The 27663-nt window shown below is 41.1% G+C and overlaps 1 protein-coding gene across 3 annotated transcripts in view; it reads right to left on the reverse strand.

Moving 5' to 3' along the window:
• Positions 1–554: 554 nt before the first annotated feature.
• Positions 555–27663, reverse strand: part of Cbl (E3 ubiquitin-protein ligase CBL) — an 89203-nt gene continuing 62094 nt past the window's right edge. For all 3 annotated transcript variants that reach the window (XM_045736164.2, XM_045736166.2, XM_045736165.2), the window contains exons 9-14: positions 22178–24100; positions 16941–17080; positions 13032–13210; positions 11148–11912; positions 9851–9962; positions 555–9146 (exon numbers count right to left, since the gene is read on the reverse strand). In XM_045736164.2, coding sequence (XP_045592120.1) covers positions 8954–9146; positions 9851–9962; positions 11148–11912; positions 13032–13210; positions 16941–17080; positions 22178–24100 — 3312 coding nt within the window. In that variant the 3' untranslated portion in view covers positions 555–8953. The remainder of the gene's footprint in view (positions 9147–9850; positions 9963–11147; positions 11913–13031; positions 13211–16940; positions 17081–22177; positions 24101–27663) is intronic.

The following is a 27663-nucleotide window of genomic DNA, read 5'->3' on the forward strand; positions in this document are numbered from 1 at the left end:
TCCGTTCGTAATATTCTAGCTGAACATTGTGAACAGATTTTTCCAAAATCAAGATATCTGTAATCAATTGTCGATCCTTGTCAGTTTGTGGTACTTTTGAGACACAGACCGTCTATATTCACCTGACTCTACACACCACAGAAAGCAGACAGCTATGTAACGCCCGGTGTCGGGGGGACAGGAACCCTTACGGGCTCACCATAGCCCGTGCTACATGGACACTTCGTTCTGAGTAGCTAAATCTAAAACAATAACAACAGGGGACAGGAAGCCTGCTACTTAGGTTTATCCAAGTCCCTCAAAGGCCAACTTCTGACCTTCACCAGGATGCAACCCCTACAACGGAGCTCCCGGGTACCTATGTATTGTTAGGTGAACAGAAGCATTAGGTGATAAGAAAGGGGCTCAATCGTTTCTGTCCTGCCCCAGGGATTGATCCTGGGTCCCTCGGTTACAAAGGACGTGTACCACTGTGCTTCAGGTAGGACAAACTACAAAAATGCAAATACCGAAATATGGAAAAAAAAGGTAGGATCCATAAATCAAACACAATATTATCATCTTTCTCATATATATAATTATAACCCATCTGATATAATTTTATATCAATCCTAGCCCAAAAGGCTAAGCTTACAGTGAGACGAGGGCGATGGGATAACAAACTTTTTTATATTTAATAATAATTTTTTTTAATCATTAGATCTATGAGGTGAATACATCCGTTGTGTGTGTGTGTGTGTGTGTGTGTGTGTGTGTGTGTGTGTGTGTGTGTGTGTGTGTGTGTGTGTGTGTGTTTTGACTATTTATAATAAACAAGGTTCCAAGTCATTTTTGGAAACTTAACCCCCCACCCCCCACCCCCCACCCCAAGAGGTATATTAGAGCGAATTCTCAATTTTCTTTAACCATATTTGTTTCCCAAATGTTGAGAAGGGGCAATAGAAGCCATTGGTGAGAGTCCATATGCTCGCCGATGTGGCGCTGGTGGAGGGAGCAAGGAGGCTGTTGGTGCTGGCGGATGACTGATAGTGATGATGCAGGTATGCAAAAAGATGGTAATAACGACAATGAAGATGAGTTCTAACGACGATGATTAATAATGATGATGACTGATGATGATAATGAAGGTAACGGTAACAATGATGAGGTTGATGATGATTGATCATTAAAACATTAAATTAAGGCCTACTGGTGGGAACAGCGACTAGGAGAGAGAGAGAGAGAGAGACAGAGAGAGAGAGAGAGAGAGAGAGAGAGAGAGAGAGAGAGAGAGAGAGAGAGAGAGAGAGAGAGAGAGAGAGAGAGAGAGAGAGAGAGAGAGAGAGAGAGAGAGAGAGAGAGAGAGAGAGAGAGAGAGAGAGAGAGATACATTCACAGAATCAACGTGTTATTAAGTCCATGTTTCGCTTATCCATTACTACATCTTCATAGTAGTGGATCTTACTGCCTTTGACACAGTAATGGTAACAACGAGAGATTTACCCCCAAGCAGCAGTATTTGTTGAAGGAGCAACACCAGCAGCAGAAAATATATAGGAGTGGTACTGGCAGTAACAATAGTTGATATAATAACACAGATGCTAATGGCAATACCAGTAGCTCAAGTAGTGGTAATTGTAGTTGCGATACTACTAGTACTTGTAGTTGTTGTAGTAGTAATAGTAGTAGTAGTAGTAGTAGCCAGGACCGGTTTAAGACTTTCGTAGGCTTTAGGCACCTCCAAGATATGGAGCAAGAATTAACAATACATTCACTAATAACAAGCTAACTCAAGTATCCGTTAGACAACTGAAAACAAAATTGCGTACTCTTCCAAACAACTTTCTTCTACTATTTTGTTTTCATCTATGGGCAGAATATGCCTAAAATAGAACAGTAATGAAAATAATCAACATAAATAGATACTAATTGAATTGAGTAACAAATAAAAGGAAAAAGTACACCTCGAAATCAATATAATAAAATTCTCTAGAACAAACGGAAGAACAATTCTCAGTTATTTTGTTCTCGTGGGTTGCCACCGTCTCGTAGACGCTAGGCACTGTGCCTACTGTGCTTAATTGATAATCCGGCACTGGCGACCACGGTGGTTGAATTATAGCAGCAGGAGCAGTAGTAGTAGAAGTAGAATTAGCAGTAGTAGTAGATGAAGCAAGAATAAGCATTTAACAACTATATTATTAGTTTGCAATAGTTCATTTAATAAAAACGTATGTTTATATAATTAGTCATCGCATTAATGTTCAAAAACTTTATACTAAAGTCAATATAAATAATGCCGTAATTGATAACTAATACTAATACAAAATAAAGTAAAAACTACATCAAATAAAATAATGATAATTCAAAAGTAATTATTGAGTTAAAAAATATATTTACATAAAAAATAATAATCCAAAACTAGATATTAAAACTCTCAAATAGTAAACAAAATTTAAAATATTAAGATAAGGTAATATAAAATAGTATTGATATAATAATAATTTATACTGACAAGATGTCCATGTGTGTTAAGAGATAGGCCGTGAGAAGACCATGGAGTTTACAATATACATCATTATACAAAATAATGTTATGACCAGCCTTTTGCGTCCCTCTACCAACCCACAGACAACGAACATCCGAAAAATATGTGGGCCCGGAGTCTTACAAGACCCCCCCCCCCCCCCGGGTCTTCATGCTCCCTCTACTCTGACTTGGGATCGAACACAAACACCGTCTTGCAAATTGGGTCTCTGAAAATAAAACTCGACTCCATGTTTGTCGTAGGTGAATTGAACGATATGCGTTTTTTTTGTTTAATTCCCCGTTATCGAGTAGGAGAGGAACGTACAACACTCGAGTTCCTTTCGGAACTCGAGTCGTGATGCCCCAGTGTAAATGTTGCGTGTGTGAAATAGAGAAGGAAAAATGGAGATTCAAGGAGGAGAAAAACGTGTGCATAGAACTCCGAAATCCAAAAATGTTGACGGGAGGCAGGCGAAGGCCGAGTTGCGCAATGGGTGTTGCTGCTGGGTCGGGACAGTTCCCCTGCTCGTCTCCCACGCCTCTTCCAACGCCGAGTTTGCTCCATTCAATAAAAAATCACATTCATCATTGTTTTAATGCTATACGTTACCAAATTCCAATATATGAGTTTATTTTACTGTATTTCTTGTTATGATTTAGTTTTGTTACGCCTCTCGTGTTAACAACAGGGACCACAGGCCCATATATATCCACAAAGTCGTAACAAAATTTGGTTGACGAAAAAGTCACCAGCCAAATTTAACGTCAAGAAACTGGCGGTATTGAACAAACTGGTCCGTCGATGATACATGTCATCCGAAGATCACCACATGTGAACAATGGCCGCTAAATATTGTAAGTGCCGCTGCTTTTGGAGTAGGAGCAGCGCCCGGCGGGGAGGAGAGCCCAGCGGACGAGCGTCACCGCCTCAGCGCTCGCAACCGCCCATAACTCCCCATAACTGTACCTAACGTATACTTAAAAAAAAAAATACACTGCGACCATACATCTCTAAATCTACTTTGTAGTCATTCGTAAGCGTAACAATTATCACATATCATATTTTCATATTCACAATGCATTCATTTGATATTCTCTATGATATTTTTTAAAAGGTCATTATGTGAACAAAGCGCAACGAGAACGCTCCATGGAAATGCAAAAACAAAAATATATATATATAATGGGGTTCTGTCTCGTGCCAGATTTTCAGAACCCAAAGTATGTCATCTTCTTCCCTACACCAGTCCAGGGGTGTGACCTCACAGGCACACCACACTCTTCTAATACCATCCTTAATAACACAAATTGCTGGTATTACTTTCTCGTATTATCAACCCGTGTCGTATACAAAAAAAAATATATATAACAAATTTGGGACTTTGGAAGGCAAGCACATCAAGTCGTATTTCAAGTCAGACTTACAATCATTGTCGAGAAATTCAAGCTAGCATGTGCCTGGTCGACCCTCAGCACAAAACGATTGGGGAAGTTCGACCGTTTTCTACCAGTATGTAAAACCCCCAACCCCTAACCCCCCTATATCTTACCCATCGAGAGGGTCATACTGTGTCACGCTAAGTTCACAGTGACCTTGATCTTGAACTGGAAAATATTTGACTTCTCCGTCAACGAGGAAGGAAGGCTGACTTCCTATTTGATTCGTAAGCAATCAGAATTACTAATAAGGCCACCAGTACTGATCTGATTGCTTTGTGAGGGTTCTCGTCTTACCTAATTAGTGTAATATGTATACAAATTTTTAACTGTGTTGGGATAAATTTACATTAAAATGCTTATGACAGCTCAATGTTCAACTTTTTTTAAAGGGTGAAAGCTATCTTTTTTTTTTAAGTTTTTCATCTTATTTTCTGGCCCCAAATTAACAAGTTTATTTTGAAAACCCTCTTCCTACATTTTAATAATTTTTACAAACACATGAATTTTGATATAGATTTTAGGAAACATATATAATTTATCAACAGGATTATTAGCAGTTCTCCTCTGGTAAGATTCCGAAATATTATTGGCACTTGTTAATGCGATCCTCCGTCACTCGTCCGTCACTCCCCCGTCACTCACCTCAAGGGTCTAGCAGCCCGGAAAGGAGAGCCAGGGGTCAGATTCACGAAGCAGTTACGCAAGTACTTACGAACGAGTACATCTTTCCTCAATCTTTGACGGCTTTGGTTACATTTATTAAACAGTTTACAAGCAGGAAAATTTCCCAATCAACTGTTGTTATTGTTATAAACAGCCTCCTGGTGCTTCGGAGCTCATTAACTGTTTAATAATTGTAAACAAAGCCGCCAAAATTGAGAAAAGATGGACAGGTTCGTAAGTGCTTGCGTAACTGCTTCGTGAATCTGGCCCAAGCTTGATCCTTACTTCAGCAGGAAAAAAATATACTTGAGTAACGTTAATTCAACGCAGAATCAACGAAGAACCAACGTTCATTCTAAGTTACATTAACGTCGTTTGACCAGATTTTTCCCCAGGGTCTCAGCCTTCCGTTGGTAGCAACTGCTACAATATATTTTAACAACTAGATTCTTAAAAAAAAAAACCTTTCAGATTGTCCAAGCTGCTTCTTGTTGTTGGTACAATGTCAGTATTCAACCATCAAAGCACAATAATTGCTGACTTGCTAAAATAAAATTCACTCATCTAACTCTTTTTGGTTAAGTAGATTCCAGTGAATTAGAAACACAAATCAATGAACTTTACGAACTTGGCAGGAATTAATGTGATTTTATTATATAAACAAAGTTATTGGCTGGCAAGCCTAGCTTAATATGACTGATGGAATTCGGGACTTTATAAAATATTTGAACAGCATTACCCAGTGGGCAATCAACGTTGATGAGGTTTATTGTTGATCTTGGGTATTCTACCCACTGGGTATAGTTATGTAGTTAAAACTTATGTAGCACTGTTATACTTTTTTCTTCTTTTTGTTTATTATTTTTTATTTTTCTATTGCTGTAGTTTCCCCCTCCAATCATCACACTGTTCCCAGAGCGTCGCTGACGGAATCCTACTTGAGGAGAGAACTATTACTAATAACTTTACTTGAAAGAGAAGTCGTTCCTCACGTCTGGGTAAATTACGACTGATATAGAAAACGTGTACATACATATTTCGATTTACAAAATAGTGAAAATATTATTTATAAATTATGAAAAAATTATCTGAAATATGAGTAGATTGCATTGTAAATTAGAGCTTACATAATATAATACCTGTATGTAATAACATTTTATGGTTACATTATCATAAAATTAAATATAAAAAACAGTCTTGCAGCATCCCGTGTGAAAGATTATCGTCCACTCAAGTCTTAAAGACAACACTTTTAAAAACAACTCATCAGTGTAGCCACATCATGCAGCCCTTCCAACAACCCTCCCTTGCAAGTGTAACAAAATGCAGCTTCATCAGCTGTCGACATGAAAATAAATAATAGCGGCAACACGAGCCTAAATATATTTGTAAATTCATGAATAAAAAATAAATAAATTGCTTGGATTTTAATCACAACTTTACCCTCTCCCCCTTTGACAAATCCTGGACCAAAAGCAAAAAATACCTCATCTTCCCTGACCTCGAAAAATACAGACACATTACAACGCGTTACAGCAATACTGATGTTACTACGTAGGCATTTTGCACGTCCCTGGCGCCGCTGTTTCACACTGACGAGTGTCTTTGAAAAGTATGGCCGTCACTCGTCACTGTCGTCCCTGGTGCTGAGCTCGTCCAGGACTCTCCTGATATGTGTGTAGCCCTTTCCCTCGCAGAAATTAACACGTGATGAATACTGTGACAATATCTGACCACGAAGGAAAAATGAGACAGGAAATTCCTTAAACATGCAGACAAATTTACAATATCGTGAATATAACACAGTAATGAAGATGCTAGATGATGGAAGTAGTCCAATGTGAAAGTTCTCCACACGCCACAGTTCTGCTCTGGTACACTGAATAACGACGCGAATAATGAAAAAGTAAATAGAAGTAATCAAAGTGATGAATAGATGTCTTTTGTCAGGATATAATCCAACCGCCCCGAGGGGTTCAAAGGAATCTAGACTTCTACCCACGAGAGGTTCAAAGTAAGCTAGACCCCCTACCCCCCTGAGAGGTTTATAAGACGCTACACTCTTCCCCCCCGTGAGAGTCCCAGCTTCTCAAACACGCAGGACGACAGATCATGCAAAACTCAACTTGGGTGGCAGTTTTTTTTTTTTTTTTTTTTTTTTTACAGAAAATGGTCATGGGCTGAATGGAGCCCTTGTAAATCACGTGAAGGTCATTATGCAGCATGAATCAAATACAGTACTTAAAATCTTGAATATATATATATATATATATATATATATATATATATATATATATATATATATATATATATATATATATATATATATATATATATATATATATATATATATATATAGAGCCGGGTTAGCAAAACATATATTATTGATTATGAAATGTTTGAGGTTCTACTTGTCCAATGTATGAGAAATGATGGTACTAGGAAATGTGGTCTAAGAGTACCATTAACCAGTAACCTGGAGAACGAAGTGCCATCAATGTGGTGGCACTAATACAGCGTAAATACAACAAAAAATTTAATAATTTCTTCTGATTATATATATATATATATATATATATATATATATATATATATATATATATATATATATATATATATATATATATATATATATATATATATCATACGTAATAGCCAGAACGCACTACTCGGCCTAATATTCAAGGCGCGATTTGCCTAATAGGCAGAGGGGTTTTCGTTATTTAAAAAAAATAGTTTCCAATTGGTTTATTTGAATTAATATTATTATATTATATTAAGAACATGAATTACTGACTAAGTTATGTTAGTTTACGTTAGGTTAAGATGAGTTTGGTCATATTTTTTCGTTAGTTTACGTTAGGTTAAGATGAGTTTGGTCATATTTTTTCGTTAGTTTTAACTCAAATTAAAAAAAAAAGGAAATCATATATAATGTAATGGAAAGTTTTATCATTTCATAAGAAAAAAATTAGAGAACTAAATAACATCTAGAAAACTCGGCTTACTAGGCAACCCGGCCTTGCATAGTAGGCAAAGTAGTGTGTTCTGGTTATTAGGTACAACATTATATATATATATATATATATATATATATATATATATATATATATAATATCGGTGCCACTTGTGAGTGTACATTTATGTGATTGCATCTCTTACTGTCTGCAACAAGCAGCTGTGGGACCAGAATCATCATGTTAGCAGGTTCGACATATGTATAGGGTCAAGTACACTCGAGTCACTAGAACCTGCCGGTTCTGCAGGCTTGTATAACCAGATATACGTATGTCAATAAGTACCCCCCTAGGGTGCTGGGCTAAAATGCATCCTCGTCACCAGCTCCCACAGGTGTGTGGGACCTGGTATAACTATGTCTCCAGGTCGTGCGGGTGTGAGGAACCTGCCCACTTCAGCTAATCTCATCAAGACACTTCACCTGTTGATTTATCTTCAGCAAAAGTCCTGTATTTCTTATCCCTGGAATCCACGCTGGAGTCTTCAGAGATGACCTGATCTCACGAGGACTCGGGTACGACAGCCAGACGATGAGGGAATGAGATTATTGCACATCCAGGATCCCTTCGCCGCCTGCATTCCCATGCCACTCTTGCAGACATATAGCCTCTGCCTCGCCGCTTGTACCACTTTAACCCCTTTGAAAACCTGTACAAAATCATTTTCGTTTACCACTGACCACTGCAAGGTAACGTTGGCACTAAGAACCCACAATATAAGAAAGAGTTTTGTTTTCTTTGGCACGGCTTCAAACCCAGGGCGAGAACACTTAGGAAGTTTTTGTAATCACTAAGTCACAGCAGGGATGCACCTAGTCCAAAGATAATTACATTATTAGAACAAAAGATAAATACTGTACAGTGACTGGATTCTCAGCATAACATTTCCGGTAATACTGTCAAGAACACGTAAAGTTCCCCGGATTTTTGTTCCACTTGTCGCAGTATCCATGGCGGCGCTTCCAGGGGCTTGCCTACGAAGACCACAAGAACCGAGTCTTTAATAAATAGTACATTAACAGTGGCCTTCAGAGGAGCACCAAGGTCGAGGTCTTAATACTTCCGTTAAAGGGGAGATGAAACCTCATTAGCTAGAGAGACCTTACCAAATATACAAATAAGAACACACAATGGTGATTCCAACAGTTGCTCCGACAGAGCGTTGAACTTGGCACCTAACCCCGCGCTTACTATCCACACCTCCCCATCAGCCCCTTCCCGTCTGGCTCTGTGTCCTCAAGTGGATATCTTGCTGGCGGGGAGAGGGGCATTGATTATCTGTTGCCGTTAAGCCTCCTTACTGTGGGGCGGAACGGAGCGTCCCCTTAGCTTCTCTTGGAGGCGAACTCCCTGAGGATGTCTCTGGCCATCGCTATGTCATTTCTAGTGATAACCAGGGCCCGAATGACGGCGTCCTGGGCGAAACCCTCCTGCGTCAGCGTCGCCAAGTAGTCCATGTGCAGATTCTCGTAGGCCGTGTGCGCCTCCTCACCTTCCAGTCCTTCCGTCACGTTCATGCTATGTAAAAAACAAAAGTAAAAATATCATGATATGAAGAAGAATTAACTTAATATCCATGACCACAGTACCTATGGCCACTTCACTTATGGCTACAATACATATCCATACGGTATCTCAATATCTATGGCCCCAGAACCTATGGCTGCAGTACCTATGACTACTATACAACAGTAGGCTCGTCTTACCGAATAAGTAGAGTTGTTTAATTTGATCTTCGTGGAATTTTTTTTTTATATAATATCCCGATAGACATATTTGTCCGATTACTAAAGTTATTATATCAAATCGATCACATTCTACTTTTAAAAGGCAGTACAGAGGAAAGACCGATACGGCAGCCAGTGATGTTGTGACGAGAAAGAGTATAATGAGTGACAAAAAAAAACTTGGAATTGAATGGGCAATATCGATAAGCTGAAAGTTGGATTCAATATATATATATAATGCAAAATTGGTGGATGGGACCCAGGAGCTTAAAGCTGACACACAAATCAGAGGGGAGAGGGGAGACTAAGGCAGCCATGAGACCTGATAATAACAAAGTAAAAACACAATTATATATGGAATGTTGCAAGGTAACCATGTGATGCCACACACACACCTCCTACCCCCGTCTCGGGGGCAAGCAAGACCCAAGAGCACCTGGAATCTGTCCTATTTCGTTCTCTGTCTATCTCTCTCTTTTTCTATCTCTTCCCTACCTTCTGTCAGCCGACCAAGATTTAATTATCGTCGGCAAGGAGGGGGCTGACGGCGCCGGGAAGTTGGGAAGGTCCGAGTCAGTTGCTGACTTCCTCGCTGACGTCGGACACGCTGCAATAAACACAGTGTTAAATGATGATAAACAGAGTTGATTATTCAGCTGATGATACGGTTAGACCAAATTAATATATGTCGTAGACCTGACATACATGAAATCGATTCCCACATAACAATGTATGGAAATAACTGAAAACTAACGAGGAGAATCAGAAGAGAGGGAAACTGTGATAGACTGAAAAGTGTACTTGACACTCCTGCATCAGAAAAGGGGTGAAAGTAGGCGTTAGGTAACCTCATATGTAACAGCAGAGGCACACATTAGCAGAATAACATCAGCGGTACATGCTATGTTGATCAACGCCCAGAGCACCTTCAGGAAATAAAACAATGGTGCCACCTGAGTGCCATATACAGCCATTGTGAAACCCATTTTTTTGGAATGTAGCCCCGGGATGGATCCCTGATCTGAAAATCACAAAAGGTCTAAAGATGTACAACAAGGCTGGTTCCTGAGCTGGTGGGACTGACTTATGAGGAAGGACTGGGGAAACTGAACCTCGCCTCAAGGGAGAAGAGAAAGAACTGAGTTCAAAGTGAGAAACAGTGGGAACAAGGGGGCGAAGATTAAAAATAGAGACTCAAATAAGAAACAAATATATGAGAAAAAAATCGTTCTATGTTAGAGTTGTAAATATGTGGAATGTTGGATTAAGAAGTGATTGAAGTTAACTCGGATATGATAACAAAAAAACGAGAGAATATAGTATTGAGCTTCTAAATGGTTTTAAAGAAATTAGGATCTGAATTTGAAGCGCACATGCATATGATCAGGTGAGCAGATGTCAGCTTATCATCAGTCGCAACCGTAGAGGTGAGGTCAGATGATTATACTCAGTAAAGATCAGATCATAAACAGTCATATCAGTAAGAAATACTAGAGCAAATCAAAGTCCACTATGGGCTCACAATAGCCCGTGCTGCTAGGAACTTTCTGTTCCGAGTAGATGAATCTAAAACAACAAACATAGAGCAAATCACACGCCAGATCATGAACAACCTGGTAAGTTAAACGAAAAAATTATTAAAATTTTAAATGCAAATTCCAGAGTTACGTCAAGTGAGGAGCAGGGAGGAGGAGAGAGCTGTCTCACCTGAGGGAGGAGACAGCTGCCTCACCTGAGGGAGGAGAGAGAGAGAGCTGCCTCACCTGAGGGAGGAGAGAGAGAGCTGCCTCACCTGAGGGAGGCAGAGTGGTGTTCTCGTAGGGCGGCTCCTCATGGATGTCCTCCAGGTCACCGGTGTGGCTGGTGCCACTGGCTCTTCTGTCCACGTCGCCGCAGACGCCGCTGCTGGTGGTGGAGGCCGACCCGGAGGACGAGCATGAAGTGGAGGAGGTGATGGAGGAGGGGGAAGATGGGGATGGCGTGGTGGCAGGCGTGGGGGGCATGAGGGTGGAGTGTGAGGGCAGGATGGTGCGAGGGCGCGGGGTGACGGTGGTAGTGATGGCGGTGGTGATGGCGGTGGTGATAGGCTCCGGGCTGAAGGACAGGTCATCGCAGGTCATCACGGGCGTGTATGTGATGACCGTCACGGGCGAGGAGACTGAGACAGGCGGGGGCGGCGCCGTGGTGGTGGGCGGGCCGCCCAGTGGTGACAGAGGCTGCTGGTGTCTCTGGGTGTGGCCGCTGCTGGGGTTGGGACTCGCTGGTAGGCTCACCGGCACAAAGGAAGGGGAAGAGACAGTTGAACTAGTGGGAAAGTGGGAGGGAAAGGCCGGCGCGGAGGGTAATGGAGTGGGCGTGGTGGCTGGCGTGGAGGTAGGCACGGGCGTGGTGGCAGGCGTGGAGGTAGGCGAGGAGGAGGAAGAGGAGAGGGAAGGGTTGGACCCCGAGGCCCTCATCAGCTTGCTGGTCCTGGGCACAATGTGTGGCACGGAGAGTGGGCGGTGGCGCAGGGGTGATGGCGCCCCCGCCTTCCTCCCGCTGGGGTCCTTGCCTGGCCCTGTGGGGGACACACACCCTCAGTACCTCACCATTATTGATCACATCACCACCATTATTGATCACATTCTCACCATTACTGATAACATCATCAGCATAAACAACAGAATCGTCACCATCACCTCGGTGGCCTGGCTACTTCATTAATAACTATGGAATTATACTGACCTCTACATTTATAAACATGTCCAAATGATAACTTTTTCATCATAGGAGCTAAACTCTTATCTTCCCTCGCCACATTCATCATATGTATACGTATGCATATTCTATTCTTAAAATACGAATTACAACTAACGTTTCTCTCACTGTGTAAACATTTAAGTTTACAAATATTGTCATATATTCCTGGGACACTTTTGATCCTCATCACAACAAAAAAAAAAGTTTATCACAGATGTTTAATACTCACTAAACTATACACTACCCACAGGGCTCCGAGTTACACACCTGAAAGACTAATACACAGAGAGTAATTACACTACCGTGATGTGTCAATGAGAAAATCCGCAGAAGCCGTGATGAGGGTTCGAACCTATGTTAGTGTGACCATGCCGTGGCCTAATTGACTTGGGTGTGTGCGTGGGAACACCCACCGCATAGGCTCGAACCTTCATCACGGCTCCTATGGAGTTTCAGAAAGACTAATATCAACAAAATCTTGCCGGCAGGCTTCGAGTCTGATGATATCCTTCGTGTGTTTGCGTCAAGACCCACAATATTTGTCTGTACTTATTAATTAATCTAGACTTGTCTATGTTATTAAATAATTTATTATATATTATGCACCTTCTTGAAGTACAGTGGTCTTCGTCCTCAACTCACAATGGAGGATCTGGAGTTCGATCCCCAGGCGGAACAAAAATGGTAGAGCACAGTTCCTTTCAACTGATGCCTCTGTTCTCCTAGTAGTAAGTAGGCAGCTGTTGTGAGTTGCATTCTGGGGAAGGTTAGTAGTTGCCCTAGGAGGCCTAAGTAAAGTCTTCCTCTTCCCGACAATGATCCTTATTTAGTATCCAAAACTATCTCTAATTGACCTGATATTGGCTTACTACATTGAACGTATCGTCAGCAAGACGTTACTGCCTCTTTAGTGTGACCTTTAAGCCAGCGTGCTCACCTGTGGTGGTGGTCTCGACCGCTACGTTGTTGGGGTCGAGGGTCACTATGGTGATTGTCCTGGGCGGGGAGGTGGGCGTGGTAGGCGTGCCGACCACCGTGGGCGGCGTGAGGGAGGTCAGAGTTCTTGGAGGAGCTAGAGGCATGTCCTCTTCTTCCTCCAGCTCTAACACACTCGACCTGTGAAGACCGTATCACATGTCTCACTCTGATATTTATTTGGCACACTACCCAAGAGTGGCGACGGTTCGACGGTGAATCAACGTCATTGATAACATTGACTCGGCGTTGATCTTGGATACCGTGCCCCCTAGGCAGAATATGAGGGATAAAAGATATTCCAGTTTATCATTTAATCAAACGGGACCGTATGGAACAACTGTATAAGTTTCTGGAAACATTTCTCAGATGCAGCCTAGATCTCGATTGAAATAAAACGTTGCCTCACCTGCATGCCCATGTAAAATACTGAATCTACATTTTATTTAAAAGTCCAGAAATTATTGAAGACTAAATATATTTAGTAATTTACAACATATTCCTATTGTCAAATAAACATTCTACAGCACAAGAAAAACACAAGAAGTTAGCGCTAGTATAACATGCAAAGTTTCACAGCTTTCCGTCACTGGGTCATGGGTGTTGCTCGTGGCTATTGTGCCCACTGAGTAAGGAGGTTACTAGCGAAGGCTAGAGTCACGAGGCATCAAAAAATACTCGAAACATTTGACACTAGAACCAATTTCACAGGTAACTGATATTATTGGAAACTTTAATTACTGCGAGTTATTAGAACAATTCATTAATAAATTACTTTTAGTCACTAAGCCTTGTGACTCAGTAACTTGTGTCACGAGTTACTGTATGTCAATGAGGGAGCCTCGTGTTATGAGTTACTAATGGAGGCAAAACAGGACTAATTCTCAATAGTTTGGTTTTAAAACCTTGTAAGAAATACAATGCTTTGTTGCTATGTGATGGGAGTTGTATATGGAGGCACTCTAGATGTCAGGTGGAACTTGTTTATAGACTCCCTTAGCAACATATCAGCGTATTTTATATACTTTGACCAAGATGATGCCGGTAGACTCGTGCACTCAGACCCCAGTCTTGAAATATTTGCATGACTATACCTGTATGCTTTGTTTGTGATCCATATATTACATACGTAGGGATGTCTGCAGAATGCCCGTCTGAGGCGAGGTTAACTCCACATTCCATCTGGATGCAGTCTGGATGAACGTTAGAGAAGGTACACCGAATCGAGGCACATAAGAATCAGAATGATCGAAGTGCTTTTGGAAGATGAACTCACTCTACTTGGATGTCTTGGGGAGAGGATGGGAAACGAAGAGATTTGAGTGCGTTCAGGATTCCTCGTAATAGCACCTTCCACCCGGATCTCTTGTGATGTCGAAAGTCGTGCTGATGCAACCAGTCCAACCGGTTCGTCGCTACGTAGGAGCTTTCTTGCGTGCTTAATCTCTTCATTTGTCCTGACTACGCAGATTAGATGTGGTAGACCTTCAAAATGAGGATACGTACTTGGCACCATAGTTACATAACTTGCAGACGATGAGTCACAGTAACGTGGCCTGAAGATATGAAGACTAAAGGTTGTGGTACACCAGAATTTGTTAAATTGGACAAATACTTAATTTGTCCACTGACGCTGAAGAAAAAGCTCGTGTTGAACCTCAAGCATATCCTTTCTCAGTGGCCCAAGTTTGCCTACTGTAAACAGTGCCTGCAAACTGAAAATGTTTTACCCATATATTTGATCAAAAATCTCCTTAGCCAAACGAAACAAAACCTAGTACTTGAAGCCCTTGAGAGATTGCAGTCCTTGCTCCGCATCCCTCTGGATGGATGGTCACTACACGACAAAGAAATGATAACCAAGTTTCAACGGATCAACAAAATTTGATATTGCCTAGCTTAAAGAAATCAAGAGTCCATTTTTTGTATCCTTTGTGCAGTTGTGTGACTATTCTGACACGTCCCACGCATAGGTATGAGGCTTTGTTAAGTTGGTTAAACTGAATACAAAATTGTAATAGACTGTTGACGTATATATTATATAAAAAACTATGCAACTACCAAGCCAACGAGCATTGTAGTCCTGTGTACACTGAATTCACCGCGCACAGTTAATTCTAAAAAAAACTATTTTTTTAAATCACGCTCGTAAACATAACTATCTTGTTTCAGTTTCTATCATTTCGAGTTCCTTAAGGCCAGCTTTTGCACAGGAGGTCCCCTCGTGTACAACAACATGAAAGCCCTACCAGTGTTGTCCAACATATTTAGCAAACACACTTACAAAACTTGCTTCTTAACCAACCACGCTGTGTGCACCGCTAATTATCACAGTAACTATTTTTAAAGCCAACATATCTATTAGACAATTCGTTTACTATTGCCTTGCACATTTCGTTCCCTGTGGTATGTTCCGGGAACGTTACCAAGTTAACCAATTCTTCCCATAATAATGATAATATTTATACATTTATTTGTTTAATTATTATAAATGAGTGTATCGGGGGACGGCACTGCATGCCAGCAAAATGTGGAGGCGGGGCTTCTCTTTGTAGGCGGGCTGGAGGCGGGGCTTCTCTTTGTGGGCGGGCTGGAGGCGGGGCTTCTCTTTGTGGGCGGGCTGGAGGCGGGATTACAAATCATGGGCGGGCTGGAGGCTGAGCTACTCTTCGTGGGAGGGCTGGAGGCTGAGCTACTCTTCGTGGGAGGGCTGGAGGCTGAGCTATTCTTCGTGGGAGGGCTGGAGGCGGAGCTACTCTTCGTGGGAGGGCTGGAGGCTGAGCTATTCTTCGTGGGAGGGCTGGAGGCTGAGCTATTCTTCGTGGGAGGGCTGGAGGCGGAGCTACTCTTCGTGGGAGGGCTGGAGGCTGAGCTATTCTTCGTGGGAGGGCTGGAGGCGGAGCTACTCTTCGTGGGAGGGCTGGAGGCTGAGCTACTCTTCGTGGGCGGGCTGGAGGCGGAGCTTCTCTTTGTGGGCGGGCTGGAGGCGGAGCTACTCTTCGTGGGCGGGCTGGAGGCTGAGCTACTCTTCGTGGGAGGGCTGGAGGCGGGGCTTCTCTTCGTGGGCGGGCTGGAGGCTGAGCTACTCTTCGTGGGCGGGCTGGAGGCGGAGCTTCTCTTCGTGGGCGGGCTGGAGGCTGAGCTACTCTTCGTGGGAGGGCTGGAGGCGGAGCTTCTCTTTGTGGGCGGGCTGGAGGCGGGGCTTCTCTTTGAGGGCGGGCTGGAGGCGTGGCTTCTCTTTGTGGGCATTCTGGAGGTGAGGCTACTTTTCATAGGCGGGCTGGAGGTGGGCTTCTCTTTGTGGGCGGGCTGGAGGTGGGGCTTCTCTTTGTGGGAATTCTGGAAGTGAGGCTACTTTTCATAGGCGGGCTGGAGGCGCAGCTACTCTTCGTGGGTGGGCTGGAGGCGGAGCTACTCTTCGTGGGAGGGCTGGAGGCTGAGCTACTCTTCGTGGGCGGGCTGGAGGCGGAGCTACTCTTCGTGGGAGGGCTGGAGGCTGAGCTACTCTTCGTGGGCGGGCTGGAGGCGGAGCTACTCTTCGTGGGCGGGCTGGAGACGAAGCTACTCTTCGTGGGCGGGCTGAAGGCGGGGCTACTCTTCGTGGGAGGGCTGGAGGTGGGGCTACTCTTCATGGGCGTGCTGGAGGCGAAGCTACTCTTCGTGGGCGAACTGGAGGTCACGAAGGGCGAGCCTCCAGTTCGCCTCTTTGTGGACAAGCAGGAAAAGATCCTACCTTTCGTGAACACAATTCATCGACTCTTAGCTAGCGTCGAGGACGGGTCTAGTCTCCGTGGGAGGAATAAGGAATGGGGGCTTCGTGCCTGTGAGTTCTGGCTGGCGTCAAAGGAATGCTGGGGACGAAGCAACATACCTGTGAATAGTGGCTGGCGTCGAGGGCGGGCTGGGGGCGGGGCTAGCCTTCCTGGGCGGGACGGGAGGCGGAGGTATTACGTCATCTCTGCGACAGACTCTAGGCGAGGCTCCTGGTGACAGTAGTGGACTTCTCGATCCCTGGCGACCAATATTAATACCAGTTATACCACAGGTATACTCGATGTAAAATAGAATTATTTAGCTATAATACAAGTAGGCATATATATACATTTCTGATGTGACAAATTAAACCTATTTCTACATTTACATGAATCGAGACAAACAGAAATCTAGAAAGTGGGTCATTATGCAACACAAAATATATATATCTATAAAGAAAAAAATATATTTAATTCACAAGATAAGTATTTGATCTCTAGACTAATTACCGTTTGAACACGTTCCATTATTAATATACTCAGTACAATGTGTTTCTCCGTGAAATTGATGGGTGAGCTTTTTTTAAATTGTTGTCTTGCTGATGTCATTAAATACCACTGTTCCACTAGCTAGGGATCTAGACATCAAACTGTGATACAAACCTGTAATAAATGGCTGTCAAGTGTTGCATAATTGGTACATCTGAAATAAATAAAAACAGATACTCACAACCTACCCTGTTTGCCATCTACGATGAGAATATTTCTTGAAATCGTAGATGCTTAGAAGCAATTAGGTCATTGGATTTATCTAATTTACTTACCATATAATTTGTATGTGGGGATAATTTAACAAATAATAATACACTTGACACTTCCAAAAGCTTACCAGTGTTTACTTCTGTAACTTTATGGTTGCAGCTCGTTCAAGATTCACGAAGAACTTACGTGTTCACTTTACGAGATTTGTACCTCTTATCTTGATCATGGAGGCTCATTTGCTAAGTCGTTTACGAGCTCCAAGTTTAAGTTCTACGACAGCGTCGTCACCCCAAGGTTATTATTGTTATAAGCGATCTCATAGTGCTTCGGAGCTCGTCAAGATCGAGGTAAAAGGTTCAGATCTTGTATCCTTATTGACTGGATAGGAATTTCGGAAAGCCTGCTGGGATTCTACGTGTCTAACGAGATAATAGTTATTATAATTGTTGGCTGGATAGGATAATAATTAAAATTATTATCTCGTTAAACACGTAGAAACCCAGCAGGCTTTCCTTCCTAGCCAGCCAATATGTCAACAGAGTCGGAGGGATACAAGGGTGCGCCGTTCACTTTTCAGTCCAGCAAGATACACGCTGTGTAGCGAACCACAGAGAGAGAGGACGGCAGAAATATGAGAAAACTATCGCATGTTACATATCAATTAAAGTAACGCGGTTGACATGCGCGCAAAAACAGCCAATAATAATAATTATAGTAATGAAACACAATAAATACTTATGTGTGTCATTAGCAGTGACAAAAATAATATTGAAACAAATATTCGATAGAATTCTTACCGGACCAACCCAAAAAAGGACCTAAAAGTTCTAGCATCAAGCATTACGATAAATACCGCAATGAGACGTTCGTGCACGGAACTACTAGATCAACTGATCATAGGTTGGTAAATTTGTTAACGCAATTTTAAAAACTAAATATTATAATTTTGAAAAATATACTTTAAGGTAACTACTAGAGCAAGAGATCGAGTGCTGTTTTGGTGGCCGGGATACGCCCGTGATACACACGTGTCTGACAACTTCACTAAAACTAGTGTCGAATACACCATATGTTAACTTGTATAACAATAACAACTACAAGCACTCTCTCTTTTATAATATATTTTAAAATACCCCGCTTGAGTGGCCGACTTTCTACCCCCTGTAGGTTGAGGTATAATAAACTCCAGCACTATAGAACACGTGATAACACGCTTCAAAACACACAATTACTTGTGTGCTCAACAACCCGCTACGCTATATATTCTAACCTGTATATAGGATGGTCATCCGCAAGACTTTATTCGAACGTTTGCTTTCCGTTATTTTAAAAGCTTTACATCTCAGTAACTTGGAGAATTTTGTTTCAATGCGTTATATTTGTAATGTTCTAGAACGATTTGTCTCAACCAGCGGTGAAGGGTATCATCAACTGGCCCATTCCGACCCAAGCCTAACGTCTAGGTATATAATGTGCTTTTTGGTAATTTGGATCATCGCATTCCATCGTTTAAGTTTATTGTTTCAATATTTTATATTATAACGTTACAGCTCTTTGGATTACTCATTCTGATATTCTTTATGCCAAAAAAGGTATACGTTATACCCTCATAAAGACAGCTGTATCTCACTCAGTGGAGTTATTATTGCCATTATGGTTAAGAGTTATAAGTATATATTTATAGATATTACAAAGTATGCTATTATTATGACTTAGGCAAATAATTTATTGTAAACTTGTGTAACCTAACCCAACTATAAAATGTACGCACATTTATGAATAAAACATTTGAAGTTGAGTATTGCCTACATTATTAGCAGAAGTACAGGTAGTAGCAATTATCACAAGAAGGGACCAAGCAGAGAAGGGCAAGCAACATCCACAAAGGATTGTATCGAGGGACAAGCGACCCGGAGAAAGGTTAGGAAAGCCAGACGTACGATCACCCGGACATTTGTATCCGGATAATCAGGACATTTCATATCCGGATAATCAGGACATTTTATATCCGGATAATCAGGCCATTTTATAAGGTGACTGATAGTAGTAGTAGTACACTGTATTTTATTAATAATTTCATTATTAATTATCATTATTAGTAATATTATTAGCAGTTGTACTCTAATAGCAATATTTTAATTATTGATAGTAAAATTAGCATCATGTTCGTATAAAATATTATTACAAATATATCTAACCTTACTACTACTACCACTACTAGTAATTGCCAGCTAATGGTGTAACTAATACTACTGCTACGACTACTGACGTCGCACCTGTAGACGCTGAGAATCAAGTTAAGAGAAGTATGAGTCAGAGAAGGAACACGAGTCAGGGGGAAGGATCAAGTTAGGGGGAAGAAGCAAGAGTCAGAGGAGAGGAACAAGAGTCAGAGGAGAGGAACAAGAGTCAGAGGAGAGGAACAAGAGTCAGGGGAGAGGAACAAGAGTCAGGGGAGAGGAACAAGAGTCGGGGGGAAAGATAAAGAGTCAGATGGAAGGATCATGAGTCAAAGGGAAGGAACAGGATTCAAGGAGAACATTGTAAGATATTGGTCAACAAAGAATGCGAACGTCAATAGATGCAACAAGGGTCGTTTGCGGGGCATATTGTGTTAGATCTTACTTACTCATAAGCACTGATTGGCAAGAACACACACACACACACACACACATTGTGTGTGTGTGAATCAAGTTCTGAATCATTCAGAACTTTGTATACCACATATGTCAGGCCAATCCTGGAGTATGCAGCCCCAGCATGGAGTCCATATCTAGTCAAGGATAAGACTAAACTGGAAAAGGTTCAAAGGTTTGCCACCAGACTAGTACCCGAGCTGAGAGGTATGAGCTACGAGGAGAGACTACGGGAATTAAACCTCACTTCGCTGGAAGACAGAAGAGTTAGGGGGGACATGATCACCACATTCAAGATTCTGAAGGGGATTGATAGGGTAGATAAAGACAGTCTATTTAACACAAGGGGAACACGCACAAGGGGACACAGGTGGAAACTGAGTGCCCAAATGAGCCACAGAGATATTAGAAAGAACTTTTTTAGTGTCAGAGTGGTTGACAAATGGAATGCATTAGGGGGTGATGTGGTGGAGGCTGACTCCATACACAGTTTCAAATGTAGATATGACAGAGCCCGATAGGCTCAGGAATCTGTACACCTGTTGATTGACGGTTGAGAGGCGGGACCAAAGAGCCAGAGCTCAACCCCCGCAAACACAACTAGGTGAGTACAACTAGGTGAGTACACACACACACACACACACACACACACACACACACACACACACACACACACACACACACACACACACACACACACACACACACACACGCACACACACACACACACACGCACACACACACACACACACACACACACACACACACACACACACACACACACACACACACACACAAGTTTAGACAGAAACACACAAAGGAGACTTGATCACAATGTTATATATACTGTAGAGGCCTAAACAAGGCGGACAGAGAGAGTCATTTCCAAACTAAGGATAACAGGACCCACAGTTTCAAGACCAATTGCAACAATGAAACTGAAGATCATAGGATTTAAACATATCAAGTACCAATAGTCCAAGAGAAAGATCTTGCTCCCCGTGGACTACTAATGGGTAAACACGCACATAGGCGCCACACAGGGTGGAGACACAATGAGAGGAGCCACACAGGGTGGAGACATAATGAGAGGAGCCACACAGGGTGGAGACACAATGAGAGGAGCCACACAGGGTGGAGACACAATGAGAGGAGCCACACAGGGTGGAGACACAATGAGAGGAGCCACACAGAGTGGAGACACAATGAGAGGAGCCACACAGGGTGGAGACACAATGAGAGGAGTCACACAAGGTGGAGACACAATGGGAGGAGCCACACAGGGTGGAGACACAATGGGAGGAGCCACACAGGGTGGAGACACAATGAAAGGAGACACATAGGGAAGAGAGACACAGGGAGGACACATTGGGAGGAGATATACTGAGAGCCTGGGAGGAGAAACACACAATAACTAGGAAGGAGAAACATACAGTTAGGAAGGAGAAAAACACAGTAGCTAGTGAGGAGAACCATACAATAGTCAAAAAGGAGAAACACACAATAGCCAGGGAGGAGAAACACAATATAACCAGAGAAGAGAACAGACATAATAGGTAGATCACAGAACCCACATAATCCAGGAGAAGAGAGACACAGACACCAAGGAGGAGACACAGTAACCAAGAGGATATACAAACAGCAGCAAAGTAGGCAGACAAGGTAGCCAGGGAAAAGAGAAAGTCAACAGAAAGAGGAAACAAGGCCGACAGAAAGGAGGGACAACTAACAGGCAAGGGGGGGGAGGGGTGGGAAGAGACATAAATTTTGGTAGTTAGGGAGGTAAGGCAGTAGCCAGGGAGAGAACACAAATGTGCAAACTCTGTGACCACAGGTGTGAAGTGCCCTCACCAAGAGCTGCTTAGCACCTGACACATACGCATTACATACCTGTCATTCATTGAGAGTCGGTCAAACCTGAAAAGGGACTCAAGTATCAAGTAACATGGGAGCTTTACCTGCTGGGTAGAATCCTGCGTTGCACTGCCATGATCACTATGAACTGTACCAGGGACTTGCTTCAATGGCCCATCATCATCAGCGGTGCATGTTTCATAATTCCGTAACTTGTCAGAATGTATATCAGGACTTTGTGATATGTCAGTAGATCTATCCAGGCTTTCGGATCCAACTATAGTAACATCTTCATTTTGAAACTCGTCATCTCTTCCAGCTTCAAACCATTGAGAATTTCTATTGTGTTTCTGGGAGGATTTTGTATTTCCTCTCCGAGCAAGGGGCACAGGTTTAGAGCTCAAATTCTTTGGTCTGGTACCCGTTTCATGAGATTGGGATAAATGAGTATTACTAAGGTTGCAAGACAACTGAGGGTTTGAATTGTTGGGTCTTTCTGGAAGTAGAAGTGGAGATGAAGGTGGAAACACAAAATCATAGAGTGGATTGCTCCTGATGCATGTTTCGTGTTTAATATAAGGTTTTAAACCTGGAGAAGTCCAATCTCTATCATCTACTCTCTCCTTAGGGTCTATCTCACACTCTGCTATTTCTCCACTCTGGGATACATATTTCAGACTGTCACATTTATATCCCAAGTCAAAAGATAGTCTTCTTTCAATAGGTTTCTGTTTAGGAAACATTTCCATTTTGCCTCTAATGGAATTTGCATTTTCGATTGAATGAATACCAGCATTCCTAGATACATCATGCGACTCAGGCGAAAACATCCAAGATTTTTTGTCATGGTGAATATGATTATTAATAAGTTTACGAGGAAGTGGAGGTATTGGTGGAGGCACTGAACCACTGTTGGAGGGTAAACAGGCCCAGATGTTCTGCCCACCAGGTGTCACAAGCTGGGACTCTTGCTCTATCCCTTCCCAGCTAGTCCTCCAGTTTGGTGGTGTTTCAAAACTTCTCCAGGGTCGGTTTTCATCTTGCATCTCAAAAGACCGACCAATAGTTGGAGATGAATTGCGTGTATTAGCAGCAATGTGCTGCAGCGCTGAATGTGTTCCCTTCTGGCTAGCATTAATTTCAAACAATACTTCCAATGAGTGTCTCTTCTTTATTAGTGTTTTTTGATGTGGGCCTTGTAATGCAGGTGAAATCGATTTGCATGGAGCATTACTTGGAAATAGTGTGTTCAGATTAGTAAACAAATGAGACAATGGTCTTTTTGGCACATTTGGCACAGCACATTCATCCAACTGTGTCGCCAATGGTTTACTAGCCACAGTTGCGTGCCTAACCCCGTCAACTCCCATACCTAATAATTTTCTTTTAGACATGGGTGACCCATTAAACCCTGTTCCTGGAGCTGGCCTGTTAGGTAGAAGAGGTTTATCAGCTTCATTGAGTCCTTTATTCAGATGTGACCTAACAGGTACTGAGGGTGTATTAGGCAATTCAACTCCCATGGTTGGAGGTCCTCTACATGGCAAGGGAGGCACTTCCGCTTCGACAGATGAACAGGGTTTATTTTGAATGTTGAAATCATGGTCAAAATTCTGAGATATTCTGTTATGCAAAGTTGAGCCAATAGTTGTCTCAACGCCGGCACTCTGGTATAATTTGGTTAACAAGTCCATCCCAATGGCAAAATTTGGAAAAAAACTTGATAGTGGTCTTTCAGGTATTGGAGGTGCTTTATTGGAATTTACTTCATCATTTGTATCGTGAGATCTGTCCATGCTGAGAGGACATGATACACTTCTGGAGTTTGTTACTGTATTTACACTTGAACCATTGTTAGACACGGCACCTACATTGAATCCCTCGACAGGCACCGGAGGCGAGGGGCATCGAGGCTTGCCTGTCACTTTAGCCTCCTGATGACTCCCCGAGCTCCGCTTACTTCCCTGGTCCTGTTCCTCTGGTGCTGCTGCATCACTTGCCAGTTGAGTCTTCTCTTTCCTAGAGACCTGTAATCATGCACATGCACCCAAGCTGCTTAAAACATTCCATCATGCATAATTATCACAAATATAATACTGTACTACCAACAGCATGCACTTAACTTTACAACACAATATCATGGTCTCAGCAGTAATGGATTTGAAGGGTTTCACATTTAAACAAACAATAAATGCTTTGATGTTTAGCTTATATAATTCTTGTTTAATGAAACATAAACACACTTAAAAAACATTTTAAAAGATGTTATATTCATACATAATTTACATGTAAAATGAAAGTACTGTACTGTACTGCATTACACCAATTTCTGGGACAGCTGAGAATCATGTATTGTGAGGCAAATATTAATATCTATTCTACATCTCAACAATACTACCAAACATTAATACCTCTAGAATGCCATTAACATGCAATAAGTACTGTAATGCATGAGATTATAAGTCTACTTGATGTAAATACCACAAAAATATTTCAACATGATTAATAATTATCATATAATCATGTGTGTGTGTGTGTATTCACCTAGTTGTGCTTGCAGGGGTTGAGCTCTGCTCTTTTGGCCTGACTCTGAACCGTCAATCAACTGTTACTAACAACTAACTAGTTTTTTATTTTATTTTTTTCCCCACACACACACACCAGGAAGCAGCCCATAACAGCTGTCTAACTCCCAGGTACCTATTTACTGTTAGGTAACAGACGTACGTGTGTGTGTGTGTGTGTGTGTGTGTGTGTGTGTGTGTGTGTGTGTGTGTGTGTGTGTGTGTGTGTGTGTGTGTGTGTGTGTGTGTGTGTGTGTATATATATATATATATATATATATATATATATATATATATATATATATATATATATATGTCGTACCTAATAGCCAGAACGCACTTCTCGGCCTAGTATGCAAGGCTCGATTTGCCTAATAAGCCAAGTTTTCCTGAATTAATATATTTTCTCTAATTTTTTTCTTATGAAATGATAAAGCTACCCATTTCATTATGCATGAGGTCAATTTTTTTTATTGGAGTTAAAATTAACGTAGATATATGACCAAACCTAACCAACCCTACCTAACCTAACCTATCTTTATAGGTTAGGTTAGGTAGCCGAAAAAGTTAGGTTAGGTAGGTTAGGTAGTCGAAAACCAATTAATTCATGAAAACTTGGCTTATTAGGCAAATCGGGCCTTGCATAGTAGGCTGAGAATTGCATTCTGGCTACTAGGTACGACATATATATATATATATATATATATATATATATATATATATATATATATATATACTGTATGTGCAGAAAATCATACATACATACATACATCATACAGTACAGTATATGAAAATGGATTTATAAGACCACAAAAACTGGCCATTAACATTACTATAATTATTTTGCATAGGTGATGCTGGAAATGTTTATACAAGATTGTATCAGTCACCAGAGACTCAGGAACATTACATGATGTCTGAAGTATTAAGGGAATTGTTATTGTTGTTTTGGGATTATGAGGCCAGAACACTGAATAACCAATTAGGATATTCAGTGCCAATATTGAAACAATTTACCCAAATAGTTCTAAACCTTAAAAAACACAGTATGTATGATCTTCCTATCACAAGGTAAACCTCCCCTAAGATTAGCAAAGGTGTTAGCCAAACAGTGTACTTGACTGCCATACCACCTCTACATTTCCAGCAGCAATAGGGGGTATATTAGGTATTTGGCTTTGTATATTATCTATCACATCTCAAGCAGTTCAGAACTGTAACAAAGTCTTGTTTCTTTCAACAGTATTCAACCAATTTTTCACCTAACAAGTTGACAACACATAACAAATTATAGGTGCTGTATTAAGTTCTTCTGTGAAACAAACTAGTGGCTGATATTAAAATTAAGTAGAACCAAATGTTTTGTACTATTTGATGAATAATGGCCATAACAAAACCTATCACAACCAATCCAAACCTAACCTAACCTGTCCAAGAGCTAAATATGCAATTCTAGGACTAGTGTGTGCAATTCTAGCATTATTATATGCAATCTTTGGTGACCTAATTTAGTACATACCTGTACTATAAAAGCCTAGAAAAGGTAGGGTTCAGTTGCTACCTTCTTTCTCAAAGTGTTCTACAAAATCAACGGTACAAAATTAGAATTTTCTGTGCAACAGGTCAAATTTTGTACATTCCATTCACAATTACTGTAGGTACTGTACTATAATTTTTGGAGGATAGATTAAAAGAAAGAGGTTGATAACAAGATAGACAGTGTGTTTGGGAGGAATTACAGTACTGTATAAAGAGACATTTGCAGTTGATACCTCAAAAAATATAAATAAAGAGAGAGAGACTTGGCTTGCCTTCCAACAAAGCAGTGAATAATGTTGAATACTGGCAAATGGATAGACTTTTCTGCTGTACTACTCTTCCCCACCTAACATTGCTGTATGTCTCCATATGTATCTACACTGTAATATATCCTTCCTAAGAAACTTCACTGTACTCAAATGTCTCAAATTTAAAACTAGCAAAAGATATATTGTACAACTTTTGTGTGATTGTATGTTCATATATTCCAGCACGTTCTGTTAGTACGGTATTTCTTTGTAACAATGAGAAGTTGGGAAGGGACAATGCCTTGTGAACTCTAAATACAGAATACGTAACTACAGTATTTAGCTTTAGGAAATATATGGGTTTAAAATAAAGCTGGCACTCTAATTACGCACGATATGAATGTAACTTTAATTCACCAAATAATTCTAAATGATCTTATCATTCCTTCAGATGAGTTTATACATAGTGTAGTTCATCAAAGGCATTTAATAAATGCCATAGATTTTATTAATGAATAAATTAATATTTGTTCAATTAATATTTGTAAAAACTAAAGTTATAATATCCATATTTAGGATGATTAAATTACATAAAATTTATGGTTAAGAGGCTTTGTAATAAAGACAGAATTCACTAAAATCTCTTCTGCACAATGTAGTTCATTGTATGAAAGCCTCAACAGCTCTATATACAGTACTGTATATTTAATCTTCCTTAGTTCATTGTATTCTAACCTTAGCATCTCTAAATGCAATCTTTGATTACATTACCTAATAATAAAACAATAAAAGTTAGAAAAATCTGAACTTGGTGCCTAAGCCAAGTGATTACTCAATTTATTTCAATATATTTCTTTTTGATATACTGTACTTAAAGTGCCTTTTATAAATTCTTATGTGCAAGTAAAATACATAAATGCTGGTGTACTGGATTTCAATCCACATATATATCGGAAAAGTATGACAGCAACACCATAGCATTCACAATGCATCTAACATTGCATTATAGATATAGGGCGCACTAAAATTTCCTCAATATAGTTTATGAACCACAATTTGCAAATATATTTGCTATAGCAAACATAATAAACATCTAAGAAACAAATGTAAGTCCATGATCCTCCACACAGCCACACACAAACACAAAACATACATCCTTTCCTAATTTAAAGCAATAGCTGATGACCTGTACATGGCCATTTTTTAAAAACATATATACAGGGAGAAAATTTGGGGGTC

The sequence above is a fragment of the Procambarus clarkii genome, chromosome 6 (assembly GCF_040958095.1).
Source record: "Procambarus clarkii isolate CNS0578487 chromosome 6, FALCON_Pclarkii_2.0, whole genome shotgun sequence".
NCBI classification, from domain to species: Eukaryota; Metazoa; Arthropoda; class Malacostraca; order Decapoda; family Cambaridae; genus Procambarus; species Procambarus clarkii.